The 18,336-nt window shown below is 39.1% G+C and overlaps 1 protein-coding gene across 1 annotated transcript in view; it reads left to right on the top strand.

Annotated features, from left to right (window-relative positions):
* C16H1orf21 (chromosome 16 C1orf21 homolog) overlaps window positions 1-18,336 on the top strand; it is a 251,280-nt gene that overhangs the window by 125,694 nt on the left and 107,250 nt on the right. Inside the window, exon 3 of the mRNA XM_070384812.1 lies at window positions 2,782-2,876. Coding sequence (XP_070240913.1) covers window positions 2,782-2,876 — 95 coding nt within the window. The remainder of the gene's footprint in view (window positions 1-2,781; window positions 2,877-18,336) is intronic.

The raw sequence follows: 18,336 nt of genomic DNA, 5'->3' as shown, positions 1-18,336 counted from the left end.
GGAAGACGGTCTGCTTTTCACTCCTCTTAATCAAGTTGGCACGTTGTTCTGTCACCAGGACTCTCTGGTTGTTAACAGTGGCTCTGCTAATTCCCTCCAGTGTGGGATCTGATGAAGGGGGCCTAAAATCCCCCACGGATTCCCCTGTGCCCCAAATAAGAGGAAAAATGGATTTCTGTGGTGGTCATGTCACGGCCATCGCCTGAAATGCTCTGTTCATCCACCCAGAGTGTCATTCATGAAGGCGGCATTGCCATGGAAATGTGTGACACGTTGGTTGACAAGTTGTCTATTTCCAGATGGGCATCTTCATCCCCAGCATGAGCCTTTGAGAGATTTGACAGACTGTTTTTAAGTCTTGGCTTTGTACAGGCTGTGGTTTATCTTCGGGCCTTGCTGGCTTTTTGTTTCACACTGTGATGGATTTTGTGCAGTGTGTTGTGTAAGTAATAATGATAGGTCTGGCTTTGCAGACGTGGCTGTTTGTTTTTTTCTTTCTTTTTTATCCAATCATAGCGTGTTCCATGAAATTGGCATTGGCTAGCCAGCCGTGTTTGTTAATGACACACTAAAACCTATCCTCTTTCTAAACTGGTGATGTTATAGAAAGTCTGTATGTGGGATAGTGCTGCCTTGAAAGTCATGTAGCCAGCAGCTTTTCTTCATTGAAAGGAAGTATTAGAAAAATATTAATAGTTTTTCTACTACTTTCAATTCAGTTTTGTTTCCTGGATGGATAAAAAGAGAATGAAGGTTGAATATCACTCCTCTGTTTAGAGAGTATCTGCTATGAGCTGTTGCTTGGTATGGGAAGGGACAGCGGGCAAGGCCCTAGGAGAGACCTTTTACTGTGCTGCAAGCAGAGGGCCATCTTTTGGAAGGCTCTTTCAGAAGGTTCTGCTTAGGACCTAAAATGTGCTTTTCCCATCTTATCACATGAGGTTGTGTGTCCTCTAGACAAAATCATAGTCTGCTGGAATTGTGTTTTAAAAAAATAGTTATGTGTATGTGTAATTTAAGTAATCAGAGACTCACCATAAGTCATTAACATCATAATTTAGTTAAGTTAAATGTTAGTAATTATCCCAGTGAACTATCATTTATAAATATTAATGTTCCAAACTGAAGTTAGGGAGTCCCTCTTTAGCTATATTTTCCCCTTTATTTTTATCTCTATATAATTGTACTGGAGGCATAATTAGTCAGTGTCTTTTCTTTTCAATTAACAAGTGCTTTTCCTACTTCTGAGTAAATAATTCCTAATTAAATGCACCAATTTTATTGATTTACTTTCATTTTTTTTCTCTTCTGCATACCAAATTGAAATGTGAAATTCTTACACATTGTAATTGTGGATCAGAACCCACTGATTAACTTGTTAATACATTTAGGATGTGGTATTCCTAAAGGACTCATTACTGTAAACTTGTACCACTCTTTCTAATTTCTTTAGAAAGAAGCAGGATCAATAACTACCTTGAATTGTCAGAAGGAAAAAACAATTGGCCTCTGAATAGGGAGTCTTGATTCAGAAATGAGAAAATATATTACTTTCATAAGGATGATAATTTTGAGAAACATCAGAACAGCATAATTACTAAAGAAATATTACCATAACAAACATCTTTGGGGTATAGCATATTGAGGGATAGTATGAGGAAGCCTGAAACTATTTTGGAAATGGTATTATAAATAATAAGGTAAGAAATTATGTAAGAATATAGGCATTGTAGCAAATTAACTGTAGACAATAAGAAACTATGTAGCAACTTCCTAGTGATAGATATCTATCTATTGGTAGCCTGTTCTATACATTATTCCATGCCCTTTGCTAGGCAATCATCATTTTATTGGTTGATGAAATTTTCTAATTCCATAATGTCTGTGATTTTTCTCCCCACATACTAAAGATGACTCAAAGTCACGCCTGTTTTTGACCTTAATGTACCCATGTCATTTCCTGGTGACAAAAATCTGGTGGAAGTGTCAGCATTATCATCACCAAACCTCTCTCCTGGAAAAGAACTTTAATTGCAAGTTTTCCCAAGTTTGACCTATGCTGTGTTTCGATATTGGAATTTGTTGTCCTGTCTTTTTCTGGCTGTTGCAAAGTCCAGGTCCTGTCCATGGCCCACTCTACTCTCCAGCCTTGACTGATACACCTACCAGTTAGAGCCATGCTCCTCTCGTGTGTGACTTTACAGAGAGGTTAAGAAAAAGTCTGTATATATCATATGAAATTGTTGCAGATTGTTGCACATTTAATATGTGAATAAATATGAAAATTTCAACTTCCAGTTGTTTACATCTATTTGTTGATCAGTCAAGCTCATTGCTTTTGCTTTGTTTTTTCTAAAGAGAAAAATTTAGGTGTGAATATACTGTATAACACTGCTGCCACAGGTATTTTGAACTAATATTCTCATGGAGGAAAATCTCCGTAGATCATTATGTGATATGCCCTATTACATATAAATTTCAAATAGTCTTTGGAGATGGAACAACCTCCGTTTCCACTAACACCGTCTGCTCTCTGTAAAAGGACCAGGCAGTGCCGCTTTCATAGCTGCCTTCCTGATGCTGAACTTTTCCCAGTGGACAGAGGAGAGCACTTCATAAAAAGAAGCTAGTTAAGCATCTTCCAGATTGTTTCAAATGAACCATATATAAAGACCACAGGGAAAAAGGCTCTAACAAATTGTGCTGTTTGGCTTTTCTTACTGACACTTTCTACCATTATGAAAAAGATTATAGAATGTCTTTTCTGTTTTTGGCACTCAGATGAGTATAGGATCAAACCGGTGGAAGAGGTCAAATACATGAAAAATGGGGCAGAAGAGGAGCAGAAAATAGCAGCCAGGAACCAAGAAAACTTGGTAAGAACTGCATTTCTTGTATAACAATGAATTTTGGTGACAACTTTATAATAAAATCTGCACTGCATGTTTAAACTGCAACATAACGCTCCAGTGTAAGATTTCTTGAAAATGCCGTTGCTATTTATAGCTTGCCTGGAAGCTGCACCATTTACTCCTGTATCCTGTTTGTTTTCAAACAAACCCTTCTTTAATCTTGATAGAGGATGCTCCAAGAGAAACAGCAAAATTTTTAATGTTTCAAAATGATTAAATTTAAAGGAAAAATCATGACGTAGGATTGAGTTTTATGGGGGGAGGACCTTTTTTTTTTTCCTTTGCATCCTTTAACTCAATGCAGATCAGAGTGAATGGCTAAGTTTCATTATTGTTGATATGTGGTGTTTTAAGAAAGTTGCCTTTCAAAGGAAAATAAGATACATAGAAGGTAAGTCTTTATCAAATAGTACTTCACATTCACAGTGTTATGGTATTATGGGTTTTGAGTGAATGTGAGAATTCTAATGATCTGAAACAGATAGTTAGAAACCTCTTCCTCTAAAACAAATCAATAAACATGTTGCACCTTAATATTTCATCTCTGAAAAAACATTTAGTAAATTATCATATTAGCTGATTTCTTAAGAGATTACAGATTGTTAAGAATATGCATTTATTCAGTTGTGTTGGAGCAACATTGTTTTTCTCTTTTATTTTGGGATTAATTACTGCTATTTTTTCATGTTTCAGTGAATACATTTTTAAGAAGCTTGCAGTGTCATAAATATTTTCACTTGACTTAAACTCCTTTTTCCGTGTTGTGCTTTGTTTTTGTTTTTATGATTTCTGCTACAGCAGAGGGAGTTGGCAGAATGTTAACCAGTGCTCATGAGTATTTAAGGCTGTCATTTTCCATGATACACTAATGAACATAATAGGCTCATTCTTTTTCCTCTATTCTTTTCTGAATATAGAACCTATGACTTGCAGTACTCAAGTATCAACAACTGAATATTTGAGATAATTTTAAAGGAGCCAAAATACTTTGATAAAATTTTACTTCATAAACGGGATTTGGATTTTAAGGTATCCTTTAAGTCACAGAGGTTCATCATACCTTACGTTTTAACATCAACAGTTAAATTGATCCTGGGTGTTCATTGGAAGGACTGATGTTGAAGCTGAAACTCCAATACTTTGGCCACCTGATGCAAAGGGTTGGCTCATTTAAAAAGACCCTGATGCTGGAAAAGATTGAAGGCAGGAGGAGAAGGGGATGACAGAGGATGAGATGGTTGGATGGCATCACTGACTCAATGGACATGGGTTTGGGTGGACTCTGGCAGTTGGTGATGGACAGGGAGGCCTGGCGTGCTGCGGTTCATGGGGTCACAAAGAGTCAGACGTGACTGAGTGACTGAACTGAACTGAACTTAAATCCAGAAAAAGGTAGCTATGACTAAACAGTGAAATTAATATTATCAGGCTTTTTATATAGAAATTGTTGTGCTTTGAATAGATACATGGAATATTTGAGTAGCTGAAGCATCAGTGGTCATTTTCTGTTTTACTGAAAATCAGAGTTTGTCCTTGTTTGATATCATTTCAGCTGAAGTTATAAATCTCATCTTGAGTGATAGTATTTCCATTAAATGCAATGGAGACACTGGTGACCAGTTAGCCAGTAGCTGTTTCTTAGATGTAACTGTCTACTTTCCATGTTTGTATCTCTGAACTCCTAAAGAAAGCAATGACTTTTATCTTACAGCTTGTGAGTTCCTCCTCAGTGTTGTTAGGGCCAATACAACTTTTTTTCTTTCTGTCCCAGTTTCATAATCTGTAGACTCCTTGAGGCTAGTATTCTTTTTCAGCGCTGTGGCCAAAGTTGGTGCGAGTGCTTTTCCATGCAGACTGAATGGGGAGATTCAGACAAAGAGAAATCTCTGATCTTATTTATTCATGGATTATCTATGCCAACCCCACACTTTTTTACTCTGCCCTTCAATCAGAGTCCAGACTAATAAGAGGAGTTTTCAAGTATCTAAAGATTTAGAAGGAAATGGGGAACTAAACGGTTGTTTTTGGTTCTGAGATTTGTAGACTGCTTCACAAAATTAAATGATTTTCAGTTATCTGGAGGTATGTTACCCTTATCACCTCCATGTTGGGGGATGCATAATTAAGTACTAACTATGCATATCATTTGAGAAAACAAATAGCCTCCTAAATTTGAAGCTTACATTGGAAGGTGGATAAGAAAGACTTAGCAATTCTTTATTTTTACACCCATTAAAATAATCTGAGAGTCAAGATGTTCTCATGTTTCAAAGAATGATTTTAAGATGTAGCTTGAAGTATTTTTTAAAAGATTTTTTGTTTACCCAAATTGTTGAAACTAAGGGGAGTTGGCAAACATAACCAAGGCATATGGCATTATGGTGACAACCGTGGGCTCTGGAAGCAGAAATTGCTTTGGTTCAGATTTCAGCTCTGCCACTGACTCGTTGCAGAATCCAGTCACTTCACTTCTGTAAACCTCTGCCCATCCATTGAGGGAAAAGACAGTGCTTCACGGTGTTCTTGAAGGATTACAGAAGATGGTTGTTATAAAATTTTGAGTGCAGTGTCTGGGACAGGTGAGAGGTGATTAAGTGAATATTTTAGGTTAATGCCAGTGGTACGTGTGTTTTTGAAATCTCTTGCTCTGGAACTATGAAATTACTTAAACGAATTAAGTTTTGAGTACCTGTTATGCACAAGGCCCTTACATGTATTGAGAGACACTGTGTCCTTAAGGTCATTGTTCTTAAGGAGATTACAGTAAAGTTGAGAGGAATGTTCAGGTTGACCAGTAGCTTATTGATTGCCTCTGTGTACAAGGCTCTGTACCAAACTCTTCAAACAATCACAAAAATAAGGAAACCACTGACCCTCACCACGAGGACCTTGTACTGCAATAAACAAGGTAAGTACCCACTCAGTATAAATAAAGCAGGGTTAGATAAATAAAGCAAGACTGACTCCAAAAAGGCAACACAGAGACCTGCTGATATCAAAGGAGGCAGCTATTTTGTCTGTGTGATATCAGGACCTACTTTGTGAAAGAGCTGGCCTTTAAAATGGGCCTCAAAGGATAGAATGAGGAAGAGTGCCCCAGGTGGAAGTAGCAGCGATGGAAAATGCAAGATGTATTTAATAAAAAGCACATCGTCCTATTTGACTATGGAGTGGGAAGAGGCAGGCGAAGGCGTCAGTAGATGAGCAGTGGTGAATTAGAATCAAAATGTAGATGGGGTCATACATAAAGCTTTGATGTCCAGTCAATGGCACCCCACTCCAGTACTCTTGCCTGGCAAAAGGAGCCTGGTAGGCTGCCATCCATGGGGTCGCTAACAGTCAGACACGACTGAGCAACTTCTCTTTGACTTTTCACTTTCATGCATTGGAGGAGGAAATGGCAACCCACTCCAGTGTTCTTGCCTGGAGAATCCCGTGGACAGAGGAGCCTGGTGGGCTGCCATCTATGGGGTTGCACAGAGTCGGACACGACTGAAGCGACTTAGCAGCAGCAGCAGCAGCAAGAGATCCAGAATAATTCAGTGGATTCATGGGAGCCTTTGAAGATTTGAAGGAAGAGATTGGCCACATGAAATTATGATTCAGGAAAGTTATGTGACTTTAGCAGGTATAATATGGATCAGTGTGGGAGATCATTCATAATAGTTTTTGTAAGAGATAATGTGCCTGAATCAAGGTGGTGACAGGGAGAATAGAAAAGATTGAACAAAGTTGTAATAGAAGTAACAGAATTTGACAGCTCATTGCCAGCATTAAAGTAAGACTGAAGAATCAGGAGATAATGATAGTAACAAGACTGTGACATCTGAAAAGATGACCAGTGGTGATGAGAATAACTAGTGACCTCAAGGAAATGATAAAATTACTAGGAAGACTGTGTTTGATGAAAATACAAAGTGTTCATTCTTTCATTATTCATTACTCATTCTTGCTCACCCTTGAAAGATCAGATATGGTCCACAAGACAGAAAGTGAAGCCTTCACACATATGACAGTGTAATAAGGGCAGTCACAGAGCACCTGTACTGCTACCAGGATCTTATAAGCTCTGTGCTTTGGGGGCTTCAGAGGCATATGATGTAAATCTCACCCTAAGGAGCTCACTTTCTGGTAGCAGATAGAAGGCATGTGACCTCAATGACCACAACTCAAGGTCCATTGCAAATGTAGAGATTGGTTTTGAGCTAGCAAAGATTTAGGAACTTTCAGAATATCCATGCAAAGGAGTCTAGCAAAGTCCACACCCGTGAGTGTTTGGAACTTGTCGCCAGGGACGTGTTAGGTATTTGGTATATTTTTGTTTGCTTCAGTGGATGGAGGAATATATAAATAAGAGTCATTGGATCTCTAGGTCCAACTATTAGTTTGTATCTAGTAGTTGCTCGATAGTATTTAGATTTCCAGGTCACTCGGGCACTTTGACCACATTTTCTATGGATGGCGGGGATCATGCAAGTTTTCTGTAGCTGATGATGAATCACTTATTTATCAGTAATTTATATAATCAGTACAAAGATGTGCATTCATGCAATTTTCACCATTGTTGAGCACCCATGTATTTCACTTTAGTTCTCTCAGATTTTAATTCCTTCTTCAGGAAGATGGTATAAAGTAGTAACATTGGCTTTGGAGATTATATATAAACATATATCAATATGGATCTTAGGTTATTTCTAGCTTTAGAATTTTGGTCAAATATCTGAGTCTTCTGAACTTCAAGTTCCTCATCTGGAATCCGGGAGTTATGAAATTATTGAAGTAGTAGAAGAGAACATAGGTGAATATGTTTAGAATAGGGGGCTTTCTTAAAACATAGAAAGTAAAAGCTATGAAGAAAGAAAAATAGTTTATTTCATTAGATCAAAATTAAGTACTTTGTATGACAGTCAACTACAAAAAGAAGGAGTTAATAGGTTAGCAACAGTCTGGGAGAAAATATTTATGACATAAAAGTCAAAGGACTAGTACAGAGATTTCTGAAGAACACTTGTAAATAATTAAGAAAAAGATAATCCACTAGAAAAATAGGTAAATGAAATGAACAGATGGTTCACAGTAGTGGATGTTGGGCAATAACATATGAAAAGGTGTTCCACATCGCTAGTAGAGAGACTACTTACTCCCTTACCCAACTTGCTGCATTAGAAGACTCTGAAAAATGCTGACTTCAATCCAGAGTGGGCTCACTGGATGGCTGCTGGGCTACTCTCTAGGACACCTCTGTGCTTTTGCTCTCTGAGTTAAATATGTGCTTTCCAAGAGCCAATGTGATGCTTTCCAAACCTGTTTATACTGGATGAATGTCACTGTAATTATGTAATTCAGTTAAGTAACGTGTAAACCAATGAAACACAAGTGTGGAAAGAGAGCTCTTTTTGTAAAAATTAAATGCTTTAGAAAATCTTGATGAAGGTACATTACTAAAAACTTGTGGCTAAATTAAATTAAATTCTGCACTCAGAGTATTTCACGAGGCTTTTACATTCTCACTTCACTTAAGATACCAAACCATGGAGTCTTCGATGTACATTCCAAGAGTGTGGCTAATGCAGAAAGTATATGTATGGCCCCTGACAGTGATCCCTTACTTGAGAAACTTTGTTCCTATATCATAAGTTGGGAGGAGAAATGCACAACTGTGTATTTTAAAGCAAAGAGCATGCTTAATGTATATATACATTTTTTTATATTGCCCTACTTTAGCTCACTTTATCATTTAATTTCCAGTCCAGATGGTGTAGCCTAATACAATTTGTATTGTAATGAAGGGAATGCATACTAAAACATGATTCCTTAGCTTGGCAAAACTTTGAGATTGATAATATCAGATTTTGGCGTGGCTGTAGGAAAGTATTTATTCACATACTAGTGGTAAACATCTTAGAGGACAAGTTAGCGGTACCTATTCAAACTTAAACATGTGCTCAGCATCACCCAGCACTTCCGTATCTTGATATCCACCCAAGCAGCTGCCCCCGTGAATAAGAAAGCTTGCACAAGACTTTCACTGCATCATTTTTATTAGTGAAAAATTGAAAATAACTTTCATACTATCCCTAGAAGACCACTGCAGGTGCAGTACACATTCACACATGCTTAGTCATGTCCTACTCTTTGTGACCCCATGGACTGTAGCCCACCAGGCTCCTCTGTCCATGAGATGTCCCAGGCAAGAATACTGGGATGGGTTGCCATCTCCTTCTCCAGAGGATCTTCCCAACCCAGGGATCGAACCTGCGTCTCTTGCATCTCCTGTATTAATAGGCAGATTCTTTACCACTGTGTCAGCTGGGAAGCCCAAAGCTGTAGTACATTAGACAGCAATTTAAAAGAATGAGTTAGAACTTATGAACTGTCAGGGAGAAATACAAATGGTAAATTGGGTATGTATATATGGTACCGTTCACTTTTTTTTTTTAAGTGAAGTACAATAGCAACACTCTACACTTTGTATAAGTGCTCATAAATGTATAGGGATCCATAGAAAAACCTGCATGGATATGTCCCTAACTACTACTGGTGGGCCTCTGAGTTAATAGTTATGGTTACTTATAACCATACTTATAGTTAATAAGTATGGCCAGGCTCAGCATCCTCCTCTATAAAATAGGGATAATAACTGAACCCACTTTAGCAGGAAGTTGTGAACATTTAGTAAGATATTCCAGTAATCTCTTAGCACAGTTTCTGGCATAGAAAACACCACTGTTGGCTGTTGTCAACAGTGGAGTTGGATTGGGTGGAAAGAATGAGAAAGGATTGGGCATGTTGGAAAAGGGGGTTTTTATCTTTCTATTTAATATTTTAATTTTTTTGATGTATATTTATTTTTTTTAATTTTATTTAATTTTTAAACTTTACATAATTGTATTAGTTTTGCCAAATATCAAAATGAATCCACCACAGGTATACACGTGTTCCCCATCCTGAACCCTCCTCCCTCCTCCCTCCCCATACTATCCCTCTGGGTCGTCCCAGTGCACTAGCCCCAAGCATCCAGTATCGTGCATCGAACCTGGACTGGCATCTCGTTTCATACATGATATTTTACATGTTTCAATGCCATTCTCCCAAATCTTCCCACCCTCTCCCTCTCCCACAGAGTCCATAAGACTGTTCTATACATCAGTGTCTCTTTTGCTGTCTCGTACACAGGGTTATTGTTACCATCTTTCTAAATTCCATATATATGCGTTAGTATACTGTATTGGTGTTTTTCCTTCTGGCTTACTTCACTCTGTATAATATGCTCCAGTTTCATCCACCTCATTAGAACTGATTCAAATGTATTCTTTTTAATGGCTGAGTAATACTCCATTGTGTATATGTACCACAGCTTTCTTATCCATTCATCTGCTGATGGGCATCTAGGTTGCTTCCATGTCCTGGCTATTATAAACAGTGCTGCGATGAACATTGGGGTACACGTGTCTCTTTCCCTTCTGGTTTCCTCAGTGTGTATGCCCAGCAGTGGGATTGCTGGATCATAAGGCAGTTCTATTTCCAGTTTTTTAAGGAATCTCCACACTGTTCTCCATAGTGGCTGTACTAGTTTGCATTCCCACAAACAGTGTAAGAGGGTTCCCTTTTCTCCACACCCTCTCCAGCAGTTATTATTTGTAGACTTTGGGATTGCAGCCATTCTGACTGGTGTGAAATGATACCTCATAGTGGTTTTGATTTGCATTTCTCTGATAATGAGTGATGTTGAGCATCTTTTCATGTGTTTGTTAGCCATCTGTATGTCTTCTTTGGAGAAATGTCTATTTAGTTCTTTGGCCCATTTTTTGATTGGGTCATTTATTTTTCTGGAGTTGAGCTGTAGGAGTTGCTTGTATATTTTTGAGATTAGTTGTTTGTCAGTTGCTTCATTTGCTATTATTCTGAAGGCTGTCTTTTCACCTTGCTAATAGTTTCCTTTGATGTGCAGAAGCTTTTAAGATTAATTAGGTCCTATTTGTTTATTTTTGCTTTTATTTCCAATATTCTGGGAGGTGGGTCATAGAGGATCCTGCTGTGATGTATGTCAGAGAGTGTTTTGCCTATGTTCTCCTCTAGGAGTTTTATAGTTTTTGGTCTTATGTTTAGATCTTTAATCCATTTTGAGTTTATTTTTGTGTATGGTGTTAGAAAGTGTTCTAGTTTCATTCTTTTACAAGTGGTTGACCAGATTTCCCAGCACCACTTGTTAAAGAGATTGTCTTTAATCCATTGTATATTCTTGCCTCCTTTGTCAAAGATATTAAAAGAAAATTGTTGCTGTTCAGTCATGTCTGACTCTTTGTGACCCCAAGGACTGCAGCACACCAAGCTTACCTATCCTTCACCATCTACCAGAGCTTGCTCAAACTCAGGTCCATTGAGCTGGTGACGCCATCCAACTATCTCATCCTCTGTTGTCCCCTTCTCCTTCTGCCTTCAATCTTTCTCAGCATCAGGGTCTTTTCTAATGAGTTGGCTTTTCACATCCAATGTATTGGAGCTTCAGCTTATAAAAGAAAATATGAGTATATTATTTGTGTGATTTGAAATTTATTTTGAGGGGGATAATAATAAGAAAATTTCAGTAACAACTTGGATATTTGGAATCTGTAATGTAAGATTATATTTTCTTACTATTTTAAATATCCTCAGTTTTTTACCATTCCCTGATAACTGATTAATAGCAGACAAGCTCAAAGAGCTCAAGGAAACTCAAGGACTATCCAGCTTCCTTTTATGTAGGTTAATAGTTTTGCATATAAATAATTTAAGAGTAAATTATGCCAGTCTTGACAGTATTCAGTCCCCTTGCATCTCTAAAGACAAAAAACATTCTAGTTTTAGTTTTGAGGATTTCTCTCTCCTGTATACCAAAACATGCTCGTATTTTCCTTGATTAACATTTGTCATTCTTGAGCTGTTCTCCCTTCAGTTGAGTTCAGTCACTCAGTTGTATCTGACTCTTTGCGACCCCATTGACTGCAGCACACCAGGCTTCCCTGTCCATCCATCACCAACTCCCGGAGCTTGCTCAAACTCATGTCCATCGAGTCAGTGATGCCATCCAACCATCTCATCCATATCATCCCCTTCTCCTCCTGCCTTCAAGCTTCCCTAGCATCATGGTCTTTTCAAATGAGTCAGTTCTTCACATCAGGTGACCTAAGTATTGGAGTTTCAACTTCAGCATCAGTCCTTCCAATGAATATTCAGGACTGATTTCCTTTAGGATGGACTGGTTGGATTTCCTTGCCATCAAGCATCAGTTCTTCGGTGCTCAGCTTTCTTTATAGTCCAACTCTCACATCCATAATGGAAAAACCATAGCTTTCACTAGGCGGACCTTTGTTGGCAAAGTAATGCCTCTGCTTTTTAATATGCTGTCTGAGTTGGTCATAACTTTTCTTCCAAGGAGCAACCGTCTTTTAATTTCATGGCTGCAGTCACCATCTGCAGTAATTTTGGAGCCCGCCCAAAATAAAGTCTGTCACTGTTTCCATTGTTTCCCCATGTATTTGCCCTGAAGTGATGGGACCAAATGCCATGATCTTAGTTTTCTGAATATTGAGTTTTAAGCCAACTTTTTCACTCTCCTCTTTCACTTTCATCAAGAGGCTCTTTAGTTCTTCTTCACTTTCTGCCATAAAGGTGGTGTCATCTGCGTATCTGAGGTTATTGATATTTCTCCTGGCAATCTTGATTCCAGCTTGTGCTTCATCCAACCTGGCATTTTGCATATAAGTTAAATAAGCAGGGTGACAATATACAGCCTTGATGTGCTCCTTTGCCAATTTGGAACCAGTCCATTGTTCCATGTCCAGTTCTAACTGTTGCTTCTTGACCTGCATACAGATTTCTCAGGAGGCAGGTAAGGTGGTCTGGTATTCCCATCTCTTTCATAATTTTCCACAGTTTGTTGTGATCTGCACAGTCAAAGGCTTTGGCATAGTCAATAAAGCAGTAGATGTTTTTCTGGAACTCTATTGCTTTTTCGATGATCCAACAGATATTGGCAATTTGATCTCTGGTTCCTCTGCCTTTTCTAAATCCAGCTTGAACATCTGGAGTTCACAGTTCACATACTGTTGAAACCTGGCTTGGAGAATTTTGAACATTACTTTACTAGCATGTGAGATGAGTACAATTGTGCAGTAGTTTGAACATTCTTTGGCATAGCCTTTCTTTGGGATTGGAATGAAAACTGACCTTTTCCAGTCCTGTGGCCACTACTGAGTTTTCCAAATCTGTTGGCATATTGAGTGTAGCACTTTCACAGCATCATCTTTCAGGATTTGAAATAGCTCAACTAGAATTCCATCGCCGCCACTAGCTTTGTTCGTAGTGATGCTTCCTAAGTAAGGACCACTTGACTTCGCATTCCAGGATGTCTGGCTCTAGGTGACTGATCACACCATCATGGTTATCTGGATCATGAAGATCTATTTTGTATAGCTTTTCTGTCTGTTGTTGCCACCTCTTCTTAATATCTTCTGCTTCTGTTAGGTCCATACCATTCCTGTCCTTTTTTATGCCCATCTTTGCATGAAATGTTCCCTTGGTATCTCTAATTTTCTTGAAGAGATCTCTAGTCTTTCCCATTGTATTTTTCCCCCTATTTCTTTGCACTGATCACTGAGGAAGGCTTTCTTATCTCTCCTTGCTATTCTTTTGAACTCTGCATTCAATCATTTGATGCTGGTTTTTCGGGGTTTTTTTGTGGGGGAGGTTGGGTTTGGATTCTTGGTATATATTTCCTAGATTTATATGTATAATAGTTTTAGACTCATTATTTCCAGATATCTTTGTATAAATAAGAATACTCTTTTCTATCAAGTGACACATGTCATGGGTGGGTAAATTTTGATTTCAGTCTTATCCATAGAATTAAAGACTGAGTTGAAACATGCTTTTCTAAGTCACTAATTCCTGAGTACAATCAAGTGACAAGGTAAAAAATAGAGCATTCTAATAGGTTTTAGTGGAAAAGGAGAAAGGAAGCAAGCTTTAGGTGTGCCCTCTTCCTGCCTGTTGAGTTTGTTAGAGCTTCTATACCTGTCCCTAGTGCCTTACATTTCCAGTAAACGTCAGGACATCCGGTGGCAGGAATGAAGGCCCAGAGGTCAGGAGACATCTTTGATAAGAGGAAATGTTCCAGAAACCTACCAGAGCTTTCTCTGGAGCACTGGTGTTAGGCTGGTGAGAATTGGGAAGTAGCCCTGACCCACAGAATATGCCATGGTTGGAGCAGTCCTCTGGAGGAGGCTGGTGTTCTCCAAAGCCCTGGACTGACTGATAGCCTGAAGCAAACCAGAGCAGTCTGTAGTTTCTTCAGTACCTGTAGGTCAATAAGAAAACTAAGTGCTCAAGACCACCGTCACACTACGCCTGTGAGGAACAAAAGGCATGTGAATGAACATTGTAAACTTTGATCGATAATGTTTATTCTAATAAGGTATATGTGCTGTGCTATGCTCAGTAGTCTCTGACTGTTTTGTGACCTCATGGATGGTAGCCCACCATGCTCCTCTGTCCATGGGATTTTCCAGGCGATAATGCTGGAGTGGATTGCCATTTCCTACTCCAGGGGATCTTTCCAACCCAGAGATTGAACCTGCGTCTCTTGCATCTCCTGCACTGGCAGGCAAATTCTTTACCACTGAGCCACCTGAGAAGCACAATAAAATATATACTTCTCATCTAGACACTCTCATAATTAGGAACCCTCAAAGAGTTGATTGAAAGTCGTCTTTTTAACAAATACAACGATGTTTACTTATCCCATGACCGTAGATCAGCTAATATAATAGCAAACTGACTTTTCTGTTTAAAGGTTGTTCTGGGTGATCTTAGGAATAACTGTTTATCTTTTGAGTGCTTGTCTCAAATGGAAGGTCAAGTAATTATTTTTGGAAACCGAATAATGCAAAAGACCATGACTGAATTGAACCAATCTCCCAAGTCATTTAAACATTCCTAGCACTCTTGAGAATAAGGCAAATAAACTGACAAGAGTCAAGCTAGTATTACAGACATAGAGTCAAGCTTTACAAAGCACCTCTCTTCCCCTCCACCCCCCCTTCCCCTCCTTCCTTCAAGGTGCCGATTGGATTTGAGCTCAGGCTGGGGCTGGAATGGGTTGTGAAGGTGGGGCATTGGACTTGAAGGAGTCCTGGTTCCCAAACCAGAGTGCAGATAGGGGGTGATCCTGAGAGCATCTGATTTAGACAAGAGAGACCTCGCCCTCAAGCAGCTTCATAAGTGTCGCTTTAGCACAAGACTCATCCCCAAAGATTCCCAGCTTCTAGCTCAGTGAGTGGTCTCCTTCTCGCTTCCTGTTCTCTCATGCCTATGTCATTGACACCATCCTCATGTTCCTCCAGACAACAAGAGACAGCATCAGGACCTCAGATGTTTCTGAAGGGAATAACCTCTCACATGAGCTTCAGTTTTGGGGATTCCATCCTCTTTCGTGTGTTGTGACACAGAGGGAATGGGAAGGAAGAATGCTCTCCCTTCGCTGATCTTGGAAATCATCCTTTATCCAACTAGTATTTTTGTGTTACTTGAGCCAGGCACATTCAGGGTCTTAAAGATTCTCCTGGCACTGTGGTTAATTTACTTTAGAGTAGAATGGGAGTAGAAAGGATGAGGGATTTGTTAAATCGACCTTCTAAGATTTAAGTGTTGAACAGAAGCAAAGTTCCTGATTAAGGAACAGAATATTATGAGAACAAAGGAAGGCCCACAAAGTGCTTTGTAAACATAAAGTCCAGCACAAATTATAATGATTATTGTTGTCCCTACTTAAAAGGACACCTGGATTTGTTTCTGAGATTAGTTCCTACTTCGGGTGGAAACAAAGTTAACAAACAGCATTCTTCTGGTTCCAAGTAAGAGTTAATACCTATTCCCCTTGAAGAAAGACATATTATCATGTGTGTGTGTGTGTGTGTGTGTGTGTTTCTGAGTTGTGTCTGACTGTAGCCCGCTAGGCTCCTGTGTCCAAGGAATTCTCCAGGCAAGAATACTGGAGTGGTAGCCATTCCCTTCTTCAGGGGATCTTCCCATGGACTGTAGCCCGCTAGGCTCATCTATCCAAGGAATTCTCCAGGCAAGAATACTGGAGTGGTAGCCATTCCCTTCTTCAGGGGATCTTCCCATGGACTGTAGCCCGCTAGGCTCATCTATCCAAGGAATTCTCCAGGCAAGAATACTGGAGTGGTAGCCATTCCCTTCTTCAGGGGATCTTCCCTACCCAGGGGCTGAACCTGGGTCTCCTGTATTGCAGGTGGATTTTTTACCATCTGAGCCACCGGGGAAGCCCTATATCATCATAGTACACTTTGTTCTCTCATAGAGAAAGGGCAGTATTGAAGTGTGCAGTTTCCCCCTGCTGTCTGAGAGTAGTGCTACTGTGAAGCCTGTAAGCTGGGATGGTGTAAAGGGAAAAAGCAGTTACCTTACGGCACATCTTGCTAATGGAGGCACACAATAAATTGAGATACAGCACAGATGTTCACAGACACAGTTCAGAACTACAGCAGCTCCGTGCTGAGATGCTGAGTGTAGTTCCCCGGAAGGGAGCTTGGTGGTGCCACTCTCACTGTGTGGGGGACCCACTGCCTTTCTAACAAAACTCGAGCAAAGCAAATGCTGAATGTTCTTTTCCTATTTTCGCCTTTTCCCCTAATAACAAAAATCCTCTTCGGATTTCTTTCAGCATCCAAAACAGGTACTAACATAGTTCTTTTGTAAAGGCCAAGAGATATGAAGCAAACTTTGAAAAACCAAGGGATACCTGTACCCAAGAGATATAGAAACCCATGAATTGGTTTCTGGAGCAGCTACTATTGTCATTCCAACAGCTAAGCATAGCAGAACATGACTGAAACCCTCTTTCAAATAGCTTTTCTTCTTTTCCATACTAATACATTGACCTGACCATAGGCAGGTAAAAATGGTGTTAGGGGTCTGGTACAACATATCATTTTTTTTATAACCAGTTTTTAAATTGAAATATAGTTCATTTACAATGTTGTGTTAGTTTCAAATGTACAGAAAAGTGATTCAGTTGTACAGACATATATTTTTTCAGACCTTTTTGCAATGTAAGTTATTATAAGATATTGAATATATCTCCCTGTACTGTACAGTAGGCCCTTATTGTTTATCTGTTTTATAAATAGTAGTGTGTATACGTTAATCCCGGACTTCAGATTTATTCCTCACTTTCCCTTTCCTTTGGCAACCCATACAATTGTTTTCTATGCCTGTAAGTCTATTTTTGTTCTGTAAATAAGTTCATTTGTATAATTTTAAAAATAATTTTATATAATTTTAAAATAATTTATATAATATCAAGTAATATCATATGATATTTGTCTTTCTCTGGTTTCTTCACTTAGTAGTATTTTCTCTGGGTCCATCCCTGTTGCTGCAGATGGCATCATTTCGTTCTTTTTTATGGCTCAGTAATATTCCACTGTATATATTGCCACATCTTTATCCATTCATCCGTCATTGGACATTTAGGTTGCTTCCATGACTTGGCTACTGTGCATAGTGCTGCCATACACATTGGCGAATTATAGTTTTGTCCAGGTATATGCCCAGTAGTGGGATTATAAGATCTTATGTTAACTCTGTTTTTAGTTTTTTACAGCATATCTCTTGGATAAATTCCTATTTCAGTGTACTCAGTTCTTACTGTCAGCTAGATATTATCTGGGCGCTGATGGAAAAAAGAATTAATGAGGTACTGATATAACTCAGGAAGCTCAAGGGGCGACAGACACATACACCAAGTCTCTAATAGAGGCCCTAATGAAGTCTTTTGGGAAAATGGGAGTGGAACAGTGGACCCTGGTTGGGAGATCTGAGGAGATTCACAGAGAGCTGGCATTGCAGCAGGGTCCTGAATGAAAGCAGTTTTCATTGGTATATGAGGAGGGGAAAGGGGTTTTGAGCAGAAGGAATCATATGAGCCAAGCACAGGGACGTGACATGAATAGTGAGTGGATTAGGAGACTGACGGAGCACATTGTGAAGTGTTTATTGGGTAGTTAATGTGTGTTAGCTGTTTTTTAAATAAACCAGCACATTAATTTCTGGTTTACAGACAGCCACGTTCTTTAGCCAGTTTGCAGCTACAGAATAAATAGAACAGACCTCTGCTCACCTGATTTGAAGATTGAGGGTGTTGATAATAACTTCCCTTTTCCCAGCATTGTTGCAAAATGTGATCGTTTTTAAATATGCCTTCCTTGGATGCAAAGTGTTGTCTTGACCTTCTCTGCCCAGTAAAGCATAGCTTCTGATTTATCCTTTCAAACCTTCCTTGTTTAACTTTGGGAAGCACAACAAACTGTACTTTTCTATTTAAAATTTTGGCCTCTTTTCCAAGAACCATACCATGATTTTC

The sequence above is a fragment of the Bos mutus genome, chromosome 16 (assembly GCF_027580195.1).
Source record: "Bos mutus isolate GX-2022 chromosome 16, NWIPB_WYAK_1.1, whole genome shotgun sequence".
Taxonomy (NCBI): Eukaryota; Metazoa; Chordata; class Mammalia; order Artiodactyla; family Bovidae; genus Bos; species Bos mutus.
Note: the sequence above shows the minus strand (reverse complement) of the source record. Positions and strands in the feature narration are given on the sequence as shown.